General features: G+C 54.1%; 1 protein-coding gene across 4 annotated transcripts in view; it reads left to right on the top strand.

The window, feature by feature from the left end:
* The window catches only part of SLIT1 (slit guidance ligand 1), a 186,297-nt gene that overhangs the window by 115,515 nt on the left and 57,702 nt on the right, over positions 1 to 13,080 (top strand). For 3 of the 4 annotated variants that reach the window (XM_054522715.2, XM_024253714.3, XM_054522714.2), the window contains exons 5-11: positions 4,525 to 4,596; positions 5,731 to 5,802; positions 6,369 to 6,440; positions 6,990 to 7,153; positions 9,755 to 9,902; positions 10,386 to 10,457; positions 11,013 to 11,084. In XM_054522715.2, the coding sequence (XP_054378690.2) occupies positions 4,525 to 4,596; positions 5,731 to 5,802; positions 6,369 to 6,440; positions 6,990 to 7,153; positions 9,755 to 9,902; positions 10,386 to 10,457; positions 11,013 to 11,084 (672 nt within the window). Of the gene's footprint in view, positions 1 to 4,117; positions 4,208 to 4,524; positions 4,597 to 5,730; positions 5,803 to 6,368; positions 6,441 to 6,989; positions 7,154 to 9,754; positions 9,903 to 10,385; positions 10,458 to 11,012; positions 11,085 to 13,080 lie in introns of those variants that run through there. The other variant, XM_054522716.2, reaches the window with a different exon arrangement.

Genomic DNA, 13,080 nt, shown 5'->3' with positions numbered 1-13,080 from the left:
CTCTTTCATAAGGGTACTAGTCCTGTTATAAGGATGGAGCTCCCATGACCTGTCACCTCCCAAAGTCCTCACCTCCTAATACCATCACATTGGAGATTAGGTTTCAACCTATGCCTTTTTTGAGAGGAAACGATCATTTGGACCATAGCAATGTGTCTCGCAGGCATGTGGGTGGGTCTGCACTGGTGAAGAGCTTAGAAATCTTCTGGTCCAGCCTATGAATTGGACAAATGAGGAAACTGAGGCCCCCAAAAAGGAGAAGTGATGTAGCCAAGTCTCTAACACGATTTCAGCCCATTAAACTCGAGCCTAAGCATGCCCCTCCCTTCCTCAGGGTCATGCCTCAAAGCAACGCTGGATGAGTAACCAACGACTTCAAAACACTGCGGCTTTCAAGAACAAACAATAAACATCTCACAGTCTCTGTAGGTGGCTGGGTGGTTCTGGCTTGGGGTTTTTCATGAGACTGCGTCACAATGTTGGGGGGTTGTGTCATCTGAAGGCTTGGCTGGGGCTGGAGAATGCACTTCCTTGATGGCTGGCTCACAGGCTGGCAAGCCTGTGCCTGCTGTTGGTGAGAGGTCTTGGTTCCTCTCCATGTGGGCCTCCCCAGAGAGCTGCTTGAGTGTCCTTATGACCTGGGCTGGGTTCTCCCAGAGAGGGCAATCCCAGAAGGAACAAGGAGGGAGCTACAGTGTCTTTTATGATCTAGTCTCAGAGGTTATCCATTACTGCTTCCATCATATGTGATTCTTCAGAAGTAAGTTACTGAGTCCTGCCCACATTCAGGAGGAAGAGAATGAGCCTCTGTCTTTTGAAGGGAGGAATGTCAAAGAATTTGTGGACGTCTTTTAACTACCACAACCTTCCATGTACATGCACCAGTCATACAAAACTGCATGAGATTCCCCCAGCCTGCCTTGTTCCTTCCTGTCTCTGGGCTTCTGCACATGCTGTTACCGCTGCTTAGAACACCCTTTCCTCATTTTCTATTTCTGTCTGGGACACATCAACTCTTTAAGATCCGGTCAGAGATCACCTCTCCTCCCTCCGGCGGACTTGCTCACTCACTACTCGGCACTCTCCCATCTCTTTGGCAGTACTGCTCCTCCAGCCATTGTTGAAAGCTGGCATGTACACACCATGAAAGCAAGTCTTTGGGTGTCCCCAGCAGACCATCAGCTTTCAGTACACATTTCTGGAGTGAAGGATTGAAGGTCCACTCACTGGTTTCCCATCTGTGCTCTCTTCTGGGCATGAGTGCTCTAGGGTAGACCATGCACCTGTGATTAGCTCTGCATCCACAAACCCAGCCCGGTCACTGGTGCCTGCAGGCACTCCATCAAGGTGAGTTTGGTTTCATGTTGGGCTCCCATGTCAGCCTGAGCTCCTGGTTACTGAGGAACTCGCATGACCATGAGCTCTAGTGTGGGCAGTCTGTTGTTTACCTGTGTGGCCTGTACAGCCCTGCTCTAAATCCAGTAATTTCCCTGCCAGCCCACTCTGCCCAGTGGCAGCATCCCACTTAGGAAGATGGAGAGAACAAGTCCACAAGTCCACAGACCAGGAGAACCATCAAGCCATTAGGGCAGGTACCACCACGGCAGCAATTTCTTGTGTGAAGCAGAGACACTAAGAAGAGGATGTGGCAGCCAAGGAGCTCTCTAGGCAAGGATGAGATGATAACAAGGATTAGGCAGGCAAAGACTGAAATGCACCTCTCAAGACATATGGGGCTGAGGGAGTTGCTGCATAAAGACAGGCATCGGGGAGTAGGCCACTGGGGGCCCTCTGGGGAGTAGCCTAAATGGGTGGAATTTGGGGAATGTCTCCAGGAATACTGACAGATTACACAGGGGAGCTGGAGATATGGCACAAGTAACCAAGATCGAAGATGAAAGATGCCATGGGGAGAGCAGGAAGGGAAGGTGGGGCCGGGCGAGTGCGGGAGGAGGAAGCTTCCCCCGCAGGAAGGGGAGACACCTCAGGGATGGCAGGTAGGCGGCTCTGGAGGAGGGACAGCTGTGTCTGTGCTGCAGGCTTGAACCATCTCCCCTCCAGGAGACGGGGCCTACATCCAGGAGAGAGAGAGCAAGAATGAGGGGCGCTGATGGTGCCAAGGCCCCTTCGGACACCAGTGCCTGGCTGCTTTTCTAAAGGCTGTGAGGGGACAGGACAGAGGGGCTGGGTTTAGGGGAGGGAGTGCACAGATGTTGGTGCCCACTCTGTGGGGACGGGAAGGCAATTGCCTTGCCAGGCTTTCATTTTTCCCATTTTGTACATGAGGAAACTGGGCTTGGGAGGGGAAGGGTGCCTTGCAGATGTACGGCCAGGAGGCGGAAGGCCAGGCCTCAAACCCCAGGCTCCTCCCTCCAGCTGCAAGTCCCCAGCCCAGAGAAGGGGAGGTAGCTGGGGACTGAGCTCCCTCCAGGACAGGGTGCATCTCTCCAGTTCCATCATTCATTCATTCATTCATTCAACAAATGCTTGGCGAGTGGCTGATGTGGGCCAGGCATTGTCCTAGGTGCTGGGGTGCAGCAGCAGCTGGTCCAGTGCCTTCTCACAGTTCTAGTAGGCAGTAGGAGCCCATCTGCCTCCTACCTTTCTGACTCAGGGCTCTCTGCACACCGTTGGGTTTCTCACCAGGGAAACCCAGACAGAGCAGTGGCGGCCTTGACAGTTCAAGGGGCAGTGTGCGGCGGGGTAGGGGGCTGTGGGCTGTGTTCTCGGACTCTGTGGGGTAAGGGGCTGAAAGGAAGGGCACTGTCAAAGCCCATGGGCCTGGCCCAGGAGGAGGAGGTGGGGCTTTGGAACTGCCTGGCACTGGGGCCTATGTCAGGACGGTCTGCCGCTGGTTGTTCACCTTCAGGACCTCGGTGTGTCTGGGGCAAGGCTTTGGGACAGGGAGCCTGGGTCCAACCCAGGTCAGTTACTTCACATCTTGGAGCTCAGTTCCCTCGTCTGTGAAATGGGCGCAATGGCAGTTCCTATCCCCAGGGCTGCGGCACAAGCCGGGGCTCTGGGACCTGAATGCCTGGTTCAAATTCTGGAGCCACCACCCACCAGCTCGGTTACCTTGAAGAAGTTGCTTAGCTTCTCTGAGCCTCCCTTTTCTCCTTTGTATAATGGGGATGGTGATAGTATCCACGCCATGCTCCTGGGAAGTACTCAGGCAGTGCTGGCCTGGGGGGAATGTGGCTGTGAGTAGGAAAAGCTGACCTGCAAAGGGGCGTTTGCACACGTCTATGGATGCCAGGGAGGCTGCCGAGAGGGAAGAGAGGCAGGTGGACAGGTCAGAGGCCCGGTCCTGCCAGGGAGTGGAGGAAGGGCCCCAAAGCTGGCCTGGCAGTCACCGAGGCTGAGGATTTGTAGTCCCAACAGCGCCCCCTCCCCTCGCAGCAGGGCATTCATGGGGAGGTGTGAAGTCCTCAGTGATCCCAGCCCCTTGCGTGCTCCTGACTTCCTGTGCCCCAGGCTCTCAGAGGTGCCCTGCTGCCTGCAGTCCCCAAGAGCACAGGGTTTGGAGTCAGGCCCTGCCTGGAGTTAAAGACCTGGGTGGGCCACTGGCCGACTGGGTCACCGCAGCCAATTCTGTTCTTCCTGAGTCAGCTTGCTCAGCATAAGACACAGAGCGTAAGCCCCAGGCGCACCCACCATAGCCAGCCCAGGGTGCTGTCCCTCCCCCCCCGGTGCCAGACAGTGGTCATCAATCCCCCTCCAGAAGCGCCTCTGTTGTGTGCCCCTTTGCAGCCCTGCACGATGCCGTGGGGGGCTGAACTGGCCTCTGTGGGTCCGGTGGGCTGACCTCTGTGGGCATTAGGCCATTCTTGTATTGCTATAAAGAAGTGCCAAGACTGGGTAATTTATAAGAAAAGAGATTGACTTGGCTCACGGTTCTGCAGGCTGTGCAGGAAGCAAAGGCATCTACTTCTGGGGAGGCCTCCGGGAGCTTTTTCTCATGGCAGAAGCCAGAGGGGAAGCAGGCACTTCACATGGGAGAGTGAAGGAGAGGGAGAGTGGAGGGGGAGGCGCCACACCCTTCAACAACCAGAGCTCCCAGAACTCACATGCCATTGAGAAGTCAGCACCAAGCCAGGAGGGATCAGTGCCCATGACCAGATCACCTCCCACCAGGCCCCACTTCCGGCACTGGGGATTACCATTCAACAGGAGATTTGGGCGGGGACAAATATCCAAACTACATCAGGTGGGTTCGGGCAGGGCTGGTCATAGCTGCCCCAGGCTTCTTCCAGCTGCAAGCCTGGAGCCCAGAGAAGGGGAGGTGGCTGGGGACTGAGCTCCCTCCAGGACATGGTGTGTCTCTCCAGTTCCATATTCATTAATTCAACAAATGCTTGCTGAGTGGCCGCTGTGGGCCAGGCACTGTCTTAGGTGCTGGGGTGCAGCAGTGGCTGGTTCAGTGCCCTCCAGCCCACCTGTCCTGCTTCCCTAACTCATCACAGCACTCTGCAGGAACCTCTTTTCTGACCGGTGTTTTCTCTCCCTCTGACTTTATCCTCCTAGGGACTTGAGTGAGAACGCCATCCAGGCCATCCCCAGGAAAGCTTTTCGGGGAGCTACGGACCTTAAAAATTTGTGAGTACAGGCCTGGGAGGGAGAAGGGTGCGGGGGCTCCAGGGCCACTCCTGGCAGAGTCCTCAGGGTATCCCCGAGCGAGCCATGTCGTCCAGGCAGCCAGGGAGCTGACCTAGGCTCTCAGAAGGCTGGTGCCAGCATGGTCTTCTGGAATAATCTGGGGTTGGAGGAAACAGGCAGCCCTTGCCTCTCCCTTGGTTGTGATTCCATATGAGAGCCAACAGAGGGGGCCCTTGGGGACCTGATAAAGCGTATTATCAGTGTGGGCAATGTTCTCAGTCCATTTTGATGGCACAATGTCTGTGCCCGCCTCATATTTGGGTTGGGAGAGCTGGGTTTGAATCTTCTCTTCTAGTTACACATACATAAGCTGCTGCAAGTCAGTGAACATCGCTGAGCCTCGATATATTGTTCTGGAAAGTGGGGATAATAAGATCTACTTCACAGGCATGTTCTGAGGTTTAAATGAAACATGGAAATAAATACACTTTGTCAAATGCTATTTAAATGTAATGGCTTATTATTATTCAAATTTGTTCTGGTCCAGGCTTACCACCTCCTTGAAGTCTGACTACAGCAGGGATGGCAAATGCCTGGCATGCTTGTCACACACACCCCCAACCTTGCCTGTGGCACACATTGATAATCAATCACCACATTCTCTCCCACAGAGCTCACCTCACAGCTTCAGTTTACTCTGACAGCAGCACTCCAGGTAGCCACCTCTAGTCAACCTCTTTGGCACTCAGGCTGAAATCTGTTTGCCAGCTCTGGCTGCCACTGCTTTGTGACTCTCCCATTTTTCAGCTGCCAGCACCCACTAGGTGGTCTCCAAAATGTGTGTGTGTCTGTGTGTGTGTGTGTGTGTGTGTATGTAGGGGGGTGCCTCTCCCCAGGGGATATGTAAGGTTGAGTAGAAGAATATAACTTTTACTTATATTTGTGATTTTAACTGAAAATCAGAAAAAAACCCTTAAGTTTTTACTAATGTTTGCTATTTGGATTGACACATATACACATAACAAACGGCTAGGGGTGTACCTCTTGAATGAATGGAGCACGTGGTCAGAATGTTTGGACATCCTTACACTAGGCAATGTGCCCTTCTCTCTACAACCTTCGTTTGCTTCACAGACAGCTGGACAAGAACCAGATCAGCTGCATTGAGGAAGGGGCCTTCCGTGCTCTGCGGGGGCTGGAGGTGCTGTAAGTAAAGCATGGAAAAGGAAGGAGGGGTGTGGAGGGCCCTGCTACACAGGTGCCAAGTGTCGTGGCCTGGGCAGCGGGCATCAGGGGGACAGGAAAGGGGAGACCTGCCCTCTTAGAATCACCTCGGAGGAGGGGAGGACAGGCACTCATGGGGTTGTGCCTGCAGCAAGCAGTGTGCCCCCGTATAACCTGCTCAGGATGAAACCCAAGGGTTTCTGGTGCTTGGCCTGGAATGCTTCCCCCTTTCCCCCTGCCTATCCAAACCCCACCTTTCTTCCAAGCCAATCCAAGCCTGGGACGCGTCCCATCACCCGCCCTGCTCCATCTCCCCATCCTACCAGCCTTGGAGTCTACGGTGCTGTCGGCTCACAGTCACCATCCCAGCTCAGGGCTTTCCTGTGGGGTGGGATATGCCTCACGCTCTTCAGCTTAGCCCCTCCATGTCCAGCCCCGTGCTGGTCCACTTTAAGGTCAAGAGCCTCCCCGTTCGTTAGCAGGGTGGCCCTGTCCCACATCATCTCCTGCCGGGCAGGTGCTAAATGACTCTGGTTTTTCCCATTTAGGACCCTGAACAACAACAATATCACCACCATCCCCGTGTCCAGCTTCAACCATATGCCCAAGCTACGGACCTTGTGAGTCAGCCGGGGCAGCTGGGAGCGGGGCAACCAAGCCCGGTTGATGCCAGGGGGTGGGTGGGGCAGGAAGTGAAGGTTCTGCGGACAGGTCATGGAGCTCATTCTCCCTCAGACCCCCAGAGGCCAGCCCAGGCTGGGGGCTTCATGCTGTCGGAGGCGGAAGGAGTTATACAGCTGCAGGGCATCCAATGCCACTTAATTTGGTTTTTCCTTGGAAAACAAATGATTTGTTTTTGTGCTTGAAAATGAGCCAGGTGGTTTGGGGCAGTGAGCCTGTGCGAGGTCAGTGCGATGACCTGGGCTTTGCTGGGTACATTCCGGTCCAGCTGTGCCCAGAGCATGTGGGAGGGGAGGGGCAGCAGCGGTATCTTCACGGGGCTGTGGATAATCCCCAGGTTGGAGCTGAGCCGCCTACTTGACTAAATGTAGACTGTGTTTGACTTGAACACAGCACCGGGGGCAGCCTCCTGCCTGAGGTTGGGGTTCCCACAATCTGGCTGGGCTGGGGGATCCAGATGGGTTGTGAGCCATCCTGTCCTCTTGCAGCCGCCTGCACTCCAATCACCTGTTTTGCGACTGCCACCTGGCCTGGCTCTCGCAGTGGCTGAGGCAGCGGCCAACCATCGGGCTCTTCACCCAGTGCTCGGGCCCAGCCAGCCTGCGTGGCCTCAATGTGGCAGAGGTCCAGAAGAGTGAGTTCAGCTGCTCAGGTGGGTGCAGACCCCTGCTGGACTCTCAACTGTCCGGTGCCTCCTGCCCTGCCTCTTGTTCCCGCCCCTAATCTCGACATTAATACCTGGCCTGCCCATCACCTCCTGGCCCCGCCCATCACCTCCTGACCCCACTGTCTGCCCCTCCTGCCCCATCCATCACCTCCCGTTCTCACTATGGCCTTTGTCTCTGCATGTCACTTCTTGCCTCCTCTCCTTTTCCCTCCTGTCCCCTCACTGCCTCATCCACTCATCACCCCCTTTGTTCCACCCCGTCCTCTTTCTGGTCTACTCAGTGCCTCCTCCAGTGTCGTCTGGGCTCTTTCCTGCTGCTGTCACCCCCTTTTCCCTCCTCCGATCGCCTCACCTCTGCTGACTTGACAAGTCGTTGAATTAGGCCCTCTAAACTTGGCTCCAAAAGAGGTGGGCCTCAAAGCCCACGCCCTTTCACCTTCCCCCTGGGGTTCTGTGATAGCCTCCTGACTGGTTGCCCATGTCCTCCCTGGCCCCTGGCTTGTACTACAGCTAGAAGACCAAAAAGAACCCACAAGTCTGGGCGGTCACTGCTCGTGTACTCACCTGGCCGTCAGCACCGCGTCGAGAGTCTGAACTGCCCTCAGGCTCTGCAAGCCTGGCCAGGGCCGGCACCACCTCCCCTGCCTCCGGCTGCCTGCAGCTTCCCTAGCTGTGCCTGCCTCTGCCCCTTCCTGGTGCAGGTGCCCCTAGCCCTGGCCTCACAGGCTGCTCCCCTGCTGGGCACACCCTTCCCTCCTTGTTGCCTGCCGACTCCTCCTCACCTTGCAGGGCCCAGGGAGCCTTCTGTGATCCTACATGAGGTCCCGCATTGTGTTTCTGGCACATCCTCAGCACTTTGTCTTTGCTTGGCACAGGAAATGCTTGCTGAATGAATGGACAGTTCTCAGATTTGTGACAGAGGATTTAGAGGCTGACTTTTTCTCCCAAACCCGTGGACTGGGCCTGCCAGCCACACAGAGCTCTGAAGGAAAGCATCTCCTAGGCATAGCCTCCCCTCCTCAGTGTGAGGCTCTCGGCTGTGGCTGTCACCTCCTCCATTCCTCTGGCAGACACCCAGTGCAATGGATGGGCTTGAACACCGCTGTGCTCAGCACTGCTGTGTGTGTGCATGCAGATGTGCGTATGAGTGTGTGTGCCTGTGTGCAAAAACGTATGTGCATACACACGGGTAAGTCTCATGTGTGAGCCAGGACTGCCTCTGCATCATTGCAGCTGCCAGAGTTTTTAGGAATTGGAATGGGTAAATCACTTGGACAATTTTTATTTTGAAATGAAACCTTTTCCTTTGCATTTGGAAGACCGTGGTTTCTATTTTCAGACATGAGTTTCTCCTCTGGAGTCTGATCAGCCTGGCAACGCTTTTCTTTTGAAGGCCACTGTCACAATATGCCAGGAATCCATGTAGCTTTGTCTCATTTGGTCCTGGTGCCCACCCTTTGGGGCAGCCATGGAATATATTCGAAGTTAGAATGCTGGTGGGGGTATCAATTGGCTCAACCACTCTGCAGAACTGTTTAGCAGGATCCACTAAGGCTCAACCTCTGTCCACCCTGTGACCCTGCAACTCCTGCTAGGTGTGTGCATTTTTTTTCTGCAAAAATGTCCAAAAATATTAAAGGCAGCTTTTTCTATAATAGCCCTAAATTGGAGACAACCTGAATATCCACCAACTAATTATGATGTATCCATATAATGGAATACTACTCAGCAATGAAAAAGAACAAACTACTGATACACACAGCAACATGGTGAATCTCAAAGATTGTATATTAAGCAAAAAAGCCAGACACAAGAGAAACTACTGTTTCATTTATATGAAGTTCATAAACGAGCAGAACAAATCTTTGGCAATAGATCTCAGAATAGTGGTTACTTTGGGGAAGGGGCAGGAGGGAATCTTCTTGGGTAATGGAAATGTTCTGTGTCTAGGTAGTGGTTCCACCAGCTACATGCTTCAGAAAGAGCACTTTGTATAAGTTATATCTCCATTTTTTCAAAGGCTCTTATTTCAGACACTGGGCTGGATCCTGGTTTTACCACTTATTAGCTGTGAGAATTTCTACAAATTAATTAACATCGAGGACTCTGTTTTCTCAGCTGTAGAATGGCAACAATAATAGGCTCCTCTTAGGCTTAAACACAATACTGCATGTACTGCACTTATTATAGCATGTGGCATACAGTAAGTGCTTCAGTGTTTAGGAAACAGTGATTATCACCCTCATGTGACAGATGAGGGGACTCAGGCTCAGAAGTGTTAAGTGACTTGGACTAGAATCCAGAGCTTCAGAATTCTAGGCCAGGATTTCTTAGTGTATGAATCACACACCAGTGCAGTTCAGTTCAGATTCAAGTTCAGCAAACATCTGACAAGAACCTGCTGTGTGCCAGGCGCCCAGAGTTATATCAAAGTCCAGAATCTTATTTCATTAGTGATCCCCTCTGGTTCATCCTTATCGAGAGAAACTGCCAGTGTACACCCTATCCCATCCATCAGTCTGTATCTGGGCTCAAGGGAGGTGCTGATGCACGACAGCCTGAGGCCACACCCCCCTGTTTTTGCAGGCCAGGGGGAAGCGGGGCGCGTGCCCACCTGCACCCTGTCCTCCGGCTCCTGCCCGGCCATGTGCACCTGCAGCAATGGCATCGTGGACTGTCGTGGAAAAGGCCTCACTGCCATCCCGGCCAACCTGCCCGAGACCATGACGGAGATGTGAGTACGGGGCAGGGCAGATGCTGGGGCACAGCCCCTCAGCGGGCCTGGCTCTGGAGGGCCAGTGAAGAGCTGGAGTAGGCGCCGCCTCAGGGCTTGCCACAAGGCCCTTCAGTGACCATGGAGAAGACACAGTTTGCCTCTGCTGGGCTGAGCTTTGTGTCCAGGGCTGGGAAACTCTGGAGGGCTGGGGAGGGAGTGTCCCTCTGTGGTCCTACCCAGTTTCGTGAGTCTGCTAGAATCAGGTTCTCAGCATCATTTGTGGGCCCCTTTCAGCTACAAATGCCTGGAATAATGGAGCGCAAGTCAGCATTTTCTCTGTCTGTCCCAGCGTCCTTACCCCAGACTTCAACTTCTGGAAGTGGGAAGGGAGCAGGGGCAAGAGGGGCCAAAGGCTTATTCAGGGCAGGTGAGCCCAGCAGATAACACCCAGGGCTGGGCTGACCTGGGCCCTTGTGCTTCCCCTCTGTTTTCTCTCCGCAGACGCCTGGAGCTCAATGGCATCAAGTCCATCCCTCCTGGAGCCTTCTCACCCTACAGAAAGCTACGGAGGATGTGAGTGCCTCCCGCTGCTTCCTGGGGGGCTGGTACAGGGCTGACGGAGATCCTGGGTGGTCCCACAGCCCTGGGGCAGGCCCTAACTCAGCCCCCCACAGCTGAGTGGCCTTGGCCAGCCACCTGGCCTTCCTGCCCTTCAGGCTGCTTGGCTGTGATGCGGGGACCTCCTTGCAGGGCTATCGTGAGGCCCGAAGGGGGTGCTGAGCCTGAGCCTGGCCTGTGACGGGAGCTGCTTGTCATCTTCCCATTTCAGTTTGGGTACCAATAGGAGCAATTAAGGATGGGAGGGGGCTAGGAGACTGCCAGGATGCATGGGAAAGCTTTATCCATAACTTCCCAAGCTGGAGTGCCCCCTCCTACCCAGCCCTCAGACTGCACAGGGAAATAGTGGCCATGGGCTTTTCGAATGGAGGAGAGATCTGGCCTCTCACTATTCTCATTTCAAAGCACTCCACCCTGCTCCCGTGACATCTAGGAGGTGGAGGGGACTGGGCAGGGCTCAGTGGCTGTTGAGGGATTCAGATGCCCCCTCTCCTTCTGCTCACCTTGCAGAGACCTGAGCAACAATCAGATCGCTGAGATTGCACCTGACGCCTTCCAGGGCCTCCGCTCCCTGAACTCGCTGTGAGTAGCAGTGCCAAGGCTTTCTCAGTGGCCCAGGGCATCCCCTGAGGAGGCTGGCAGGGCCCAGGGCCCTGGTGGATGCAGGAGGAGGAAAAGGGGTATGCCCCCCTCCACACAGCCCCTGCCCACCCCAGCCTTAGTGGGCCATCCTTTGGCTGCAAAGGGTTTGCTGTTCTAGCTCCCTCTTCCTCACTGGTGGACCCTCCGACTCTGGGAGCGGGAGAAGTGTGGAGGAGCTAGGCAGAGCTGTTGCCCCTGGCAACTGGGATGCACTCCCTGCCATAGTGAGGATTTTCCCAGCATTCTTTGCACAACCATCTTTGCCCCGTCCCCCCACCGAAGCCCAGCGTGCTGTGCTCCTGAGGCCTCTGCAGTCACTGCAGGGCCAGTGAGCACCAGCTCCATTTGTGACATCTGCCACAACTTGCTATCTTTTATCCCAAATGTGATGAATCCCAAGATGTGGTGGGTGCTACTAGGACAGTGTTTGCCCGCTCCTCCTTCCAGTATTTCCCTTCCTTCAGGCTCTACTGGGGAAGTCTGTCAATAGAATATACAAAAGGTAGTGAAGCACCCCCTCTCCCACTCACCAAGCACCTCACTCCCCGAGGTCCTACAGCGCTTTGTCTGTACAGAGAGCACAGCCCTGGAGTTGGGCGAGCTCCCTGTAGGAGGGGCCATTTGTTACTCTAGGGGATGAGTGTTTTCACCTGCTCTTTGGCAGCACAGGACTCATGCTTGGCATAGACTAGGGGCCTGGCAAGTACAACAGAATGGAACTCCTCCGGGGAGTGCAGGAGCCTGCCAGCTCAGTGCCTTCTGTGCATGCCATCTTTTCTTGGAGCAGAGTCCAAGTAGAGGGTGGGGCCAATTATGAATGGCACCCCTGAAGTTGTGCAGTGTACATCCTACACAGCTGTACATAACAGCCTGGTGAGGGATCGTTGTCATTGGCTGAGGAGATCAGCTTCTGAAGGTGGCCTGCCAAAATGCAGGGCCCTTCCTCTGAGAAGTGAATAAAGCTCTCCTAAGTTGGAACATGGCAGTCTAAAAAGGTAAAAGTGAATAACCCAACCAAGTGGGTTTCTGTTGTTCATGGGTACCTGGTCACAGCCACCTCCCTGCATATAGGAACGTGGATGATTCCAGTACACCCCATCAACAGTGTCTATCTCGGCCAGCCCTGACCTTGCCACCCTGCTTCAGTTCCTGCCCCCTCTGCTCCATTTCCCACCCAGCAGCCTGAGGGGTGTTTCTGAAACGGGAATCTGATGCTGTCTCAATGGCTTCCTGATGCTGGCTGGGTAAAGACCAAGTTCCCGTCCCATTTGTTCCCTCCATTCCAGCCACACTGGCCCTGTCAGCTGTCCACACAGGACAGGCGCACACAGCTCCCACTGCAGGGCCTTTGCTGTTGCTGTGCCCCACTCCAGGAATGACCTTGAAGCCGTGTTTGAGGAGGGAGTACCCAGGATTTTTTACTCAGCTTGAACGTTTACGAGGGTAGCTTGTGGGGTCCGATTATGATATTGGGAATGGCATACAACCCCCCTCCCCAAACCTCCTGGATGTTTTCACTGTCCTCCTGAACCCACCCATGTCTACATGTGTTTTTTTGAACTTTTGTTTTTTTAAAAAACCTATACATGGAATTCATGCTCAATGCAGAAAACTTTGAAAATGCTAAAGTATATAAAAAAAAAAATGCTTGAAGTCCCACCATCCGGATCTCACACTGCATGTGCCGTCTGGCATTCTATTTTTTCCTGTAACTCTCTGAAAATATGTTAATTATTCCTGCCCATGGGATTTTCTCTTCTCTCAACAATCTCCTTTTGGATTCTGGACCAGATGAATTTCCCAGGAAGCGCCCCTTTGCAGCCTTCTGTGGGGTCCACGTGTGAGGATGGTGGAGCAGGAGCTGCTTTGTTAGTGATTGGAGTCAGGGGCATCTCGAGCCCATAGGGCACTTTATGCCCAGAAGCAGGCAACCCTT

The sequence above is a fragment of the Pongo abelii genome, chromosome 8 (genome assembly GCF_028885655.2).
Source record: "Pongo abelii isolate AG06213 chromosome 8, NHGRI_mPonAbe1-v2.0_pri, whole genome shotgun sequence".
Lineage (NCBI taxonomy): Eukaryota > Metazoa > Chordata > Mammalia > Primates > Hominidae > Pongo > Pongo abelii.
Note: the sequence above shows the minus strand (reverse complement) of the source record. Positions and strands in the feature narration are given on the sequence as shown.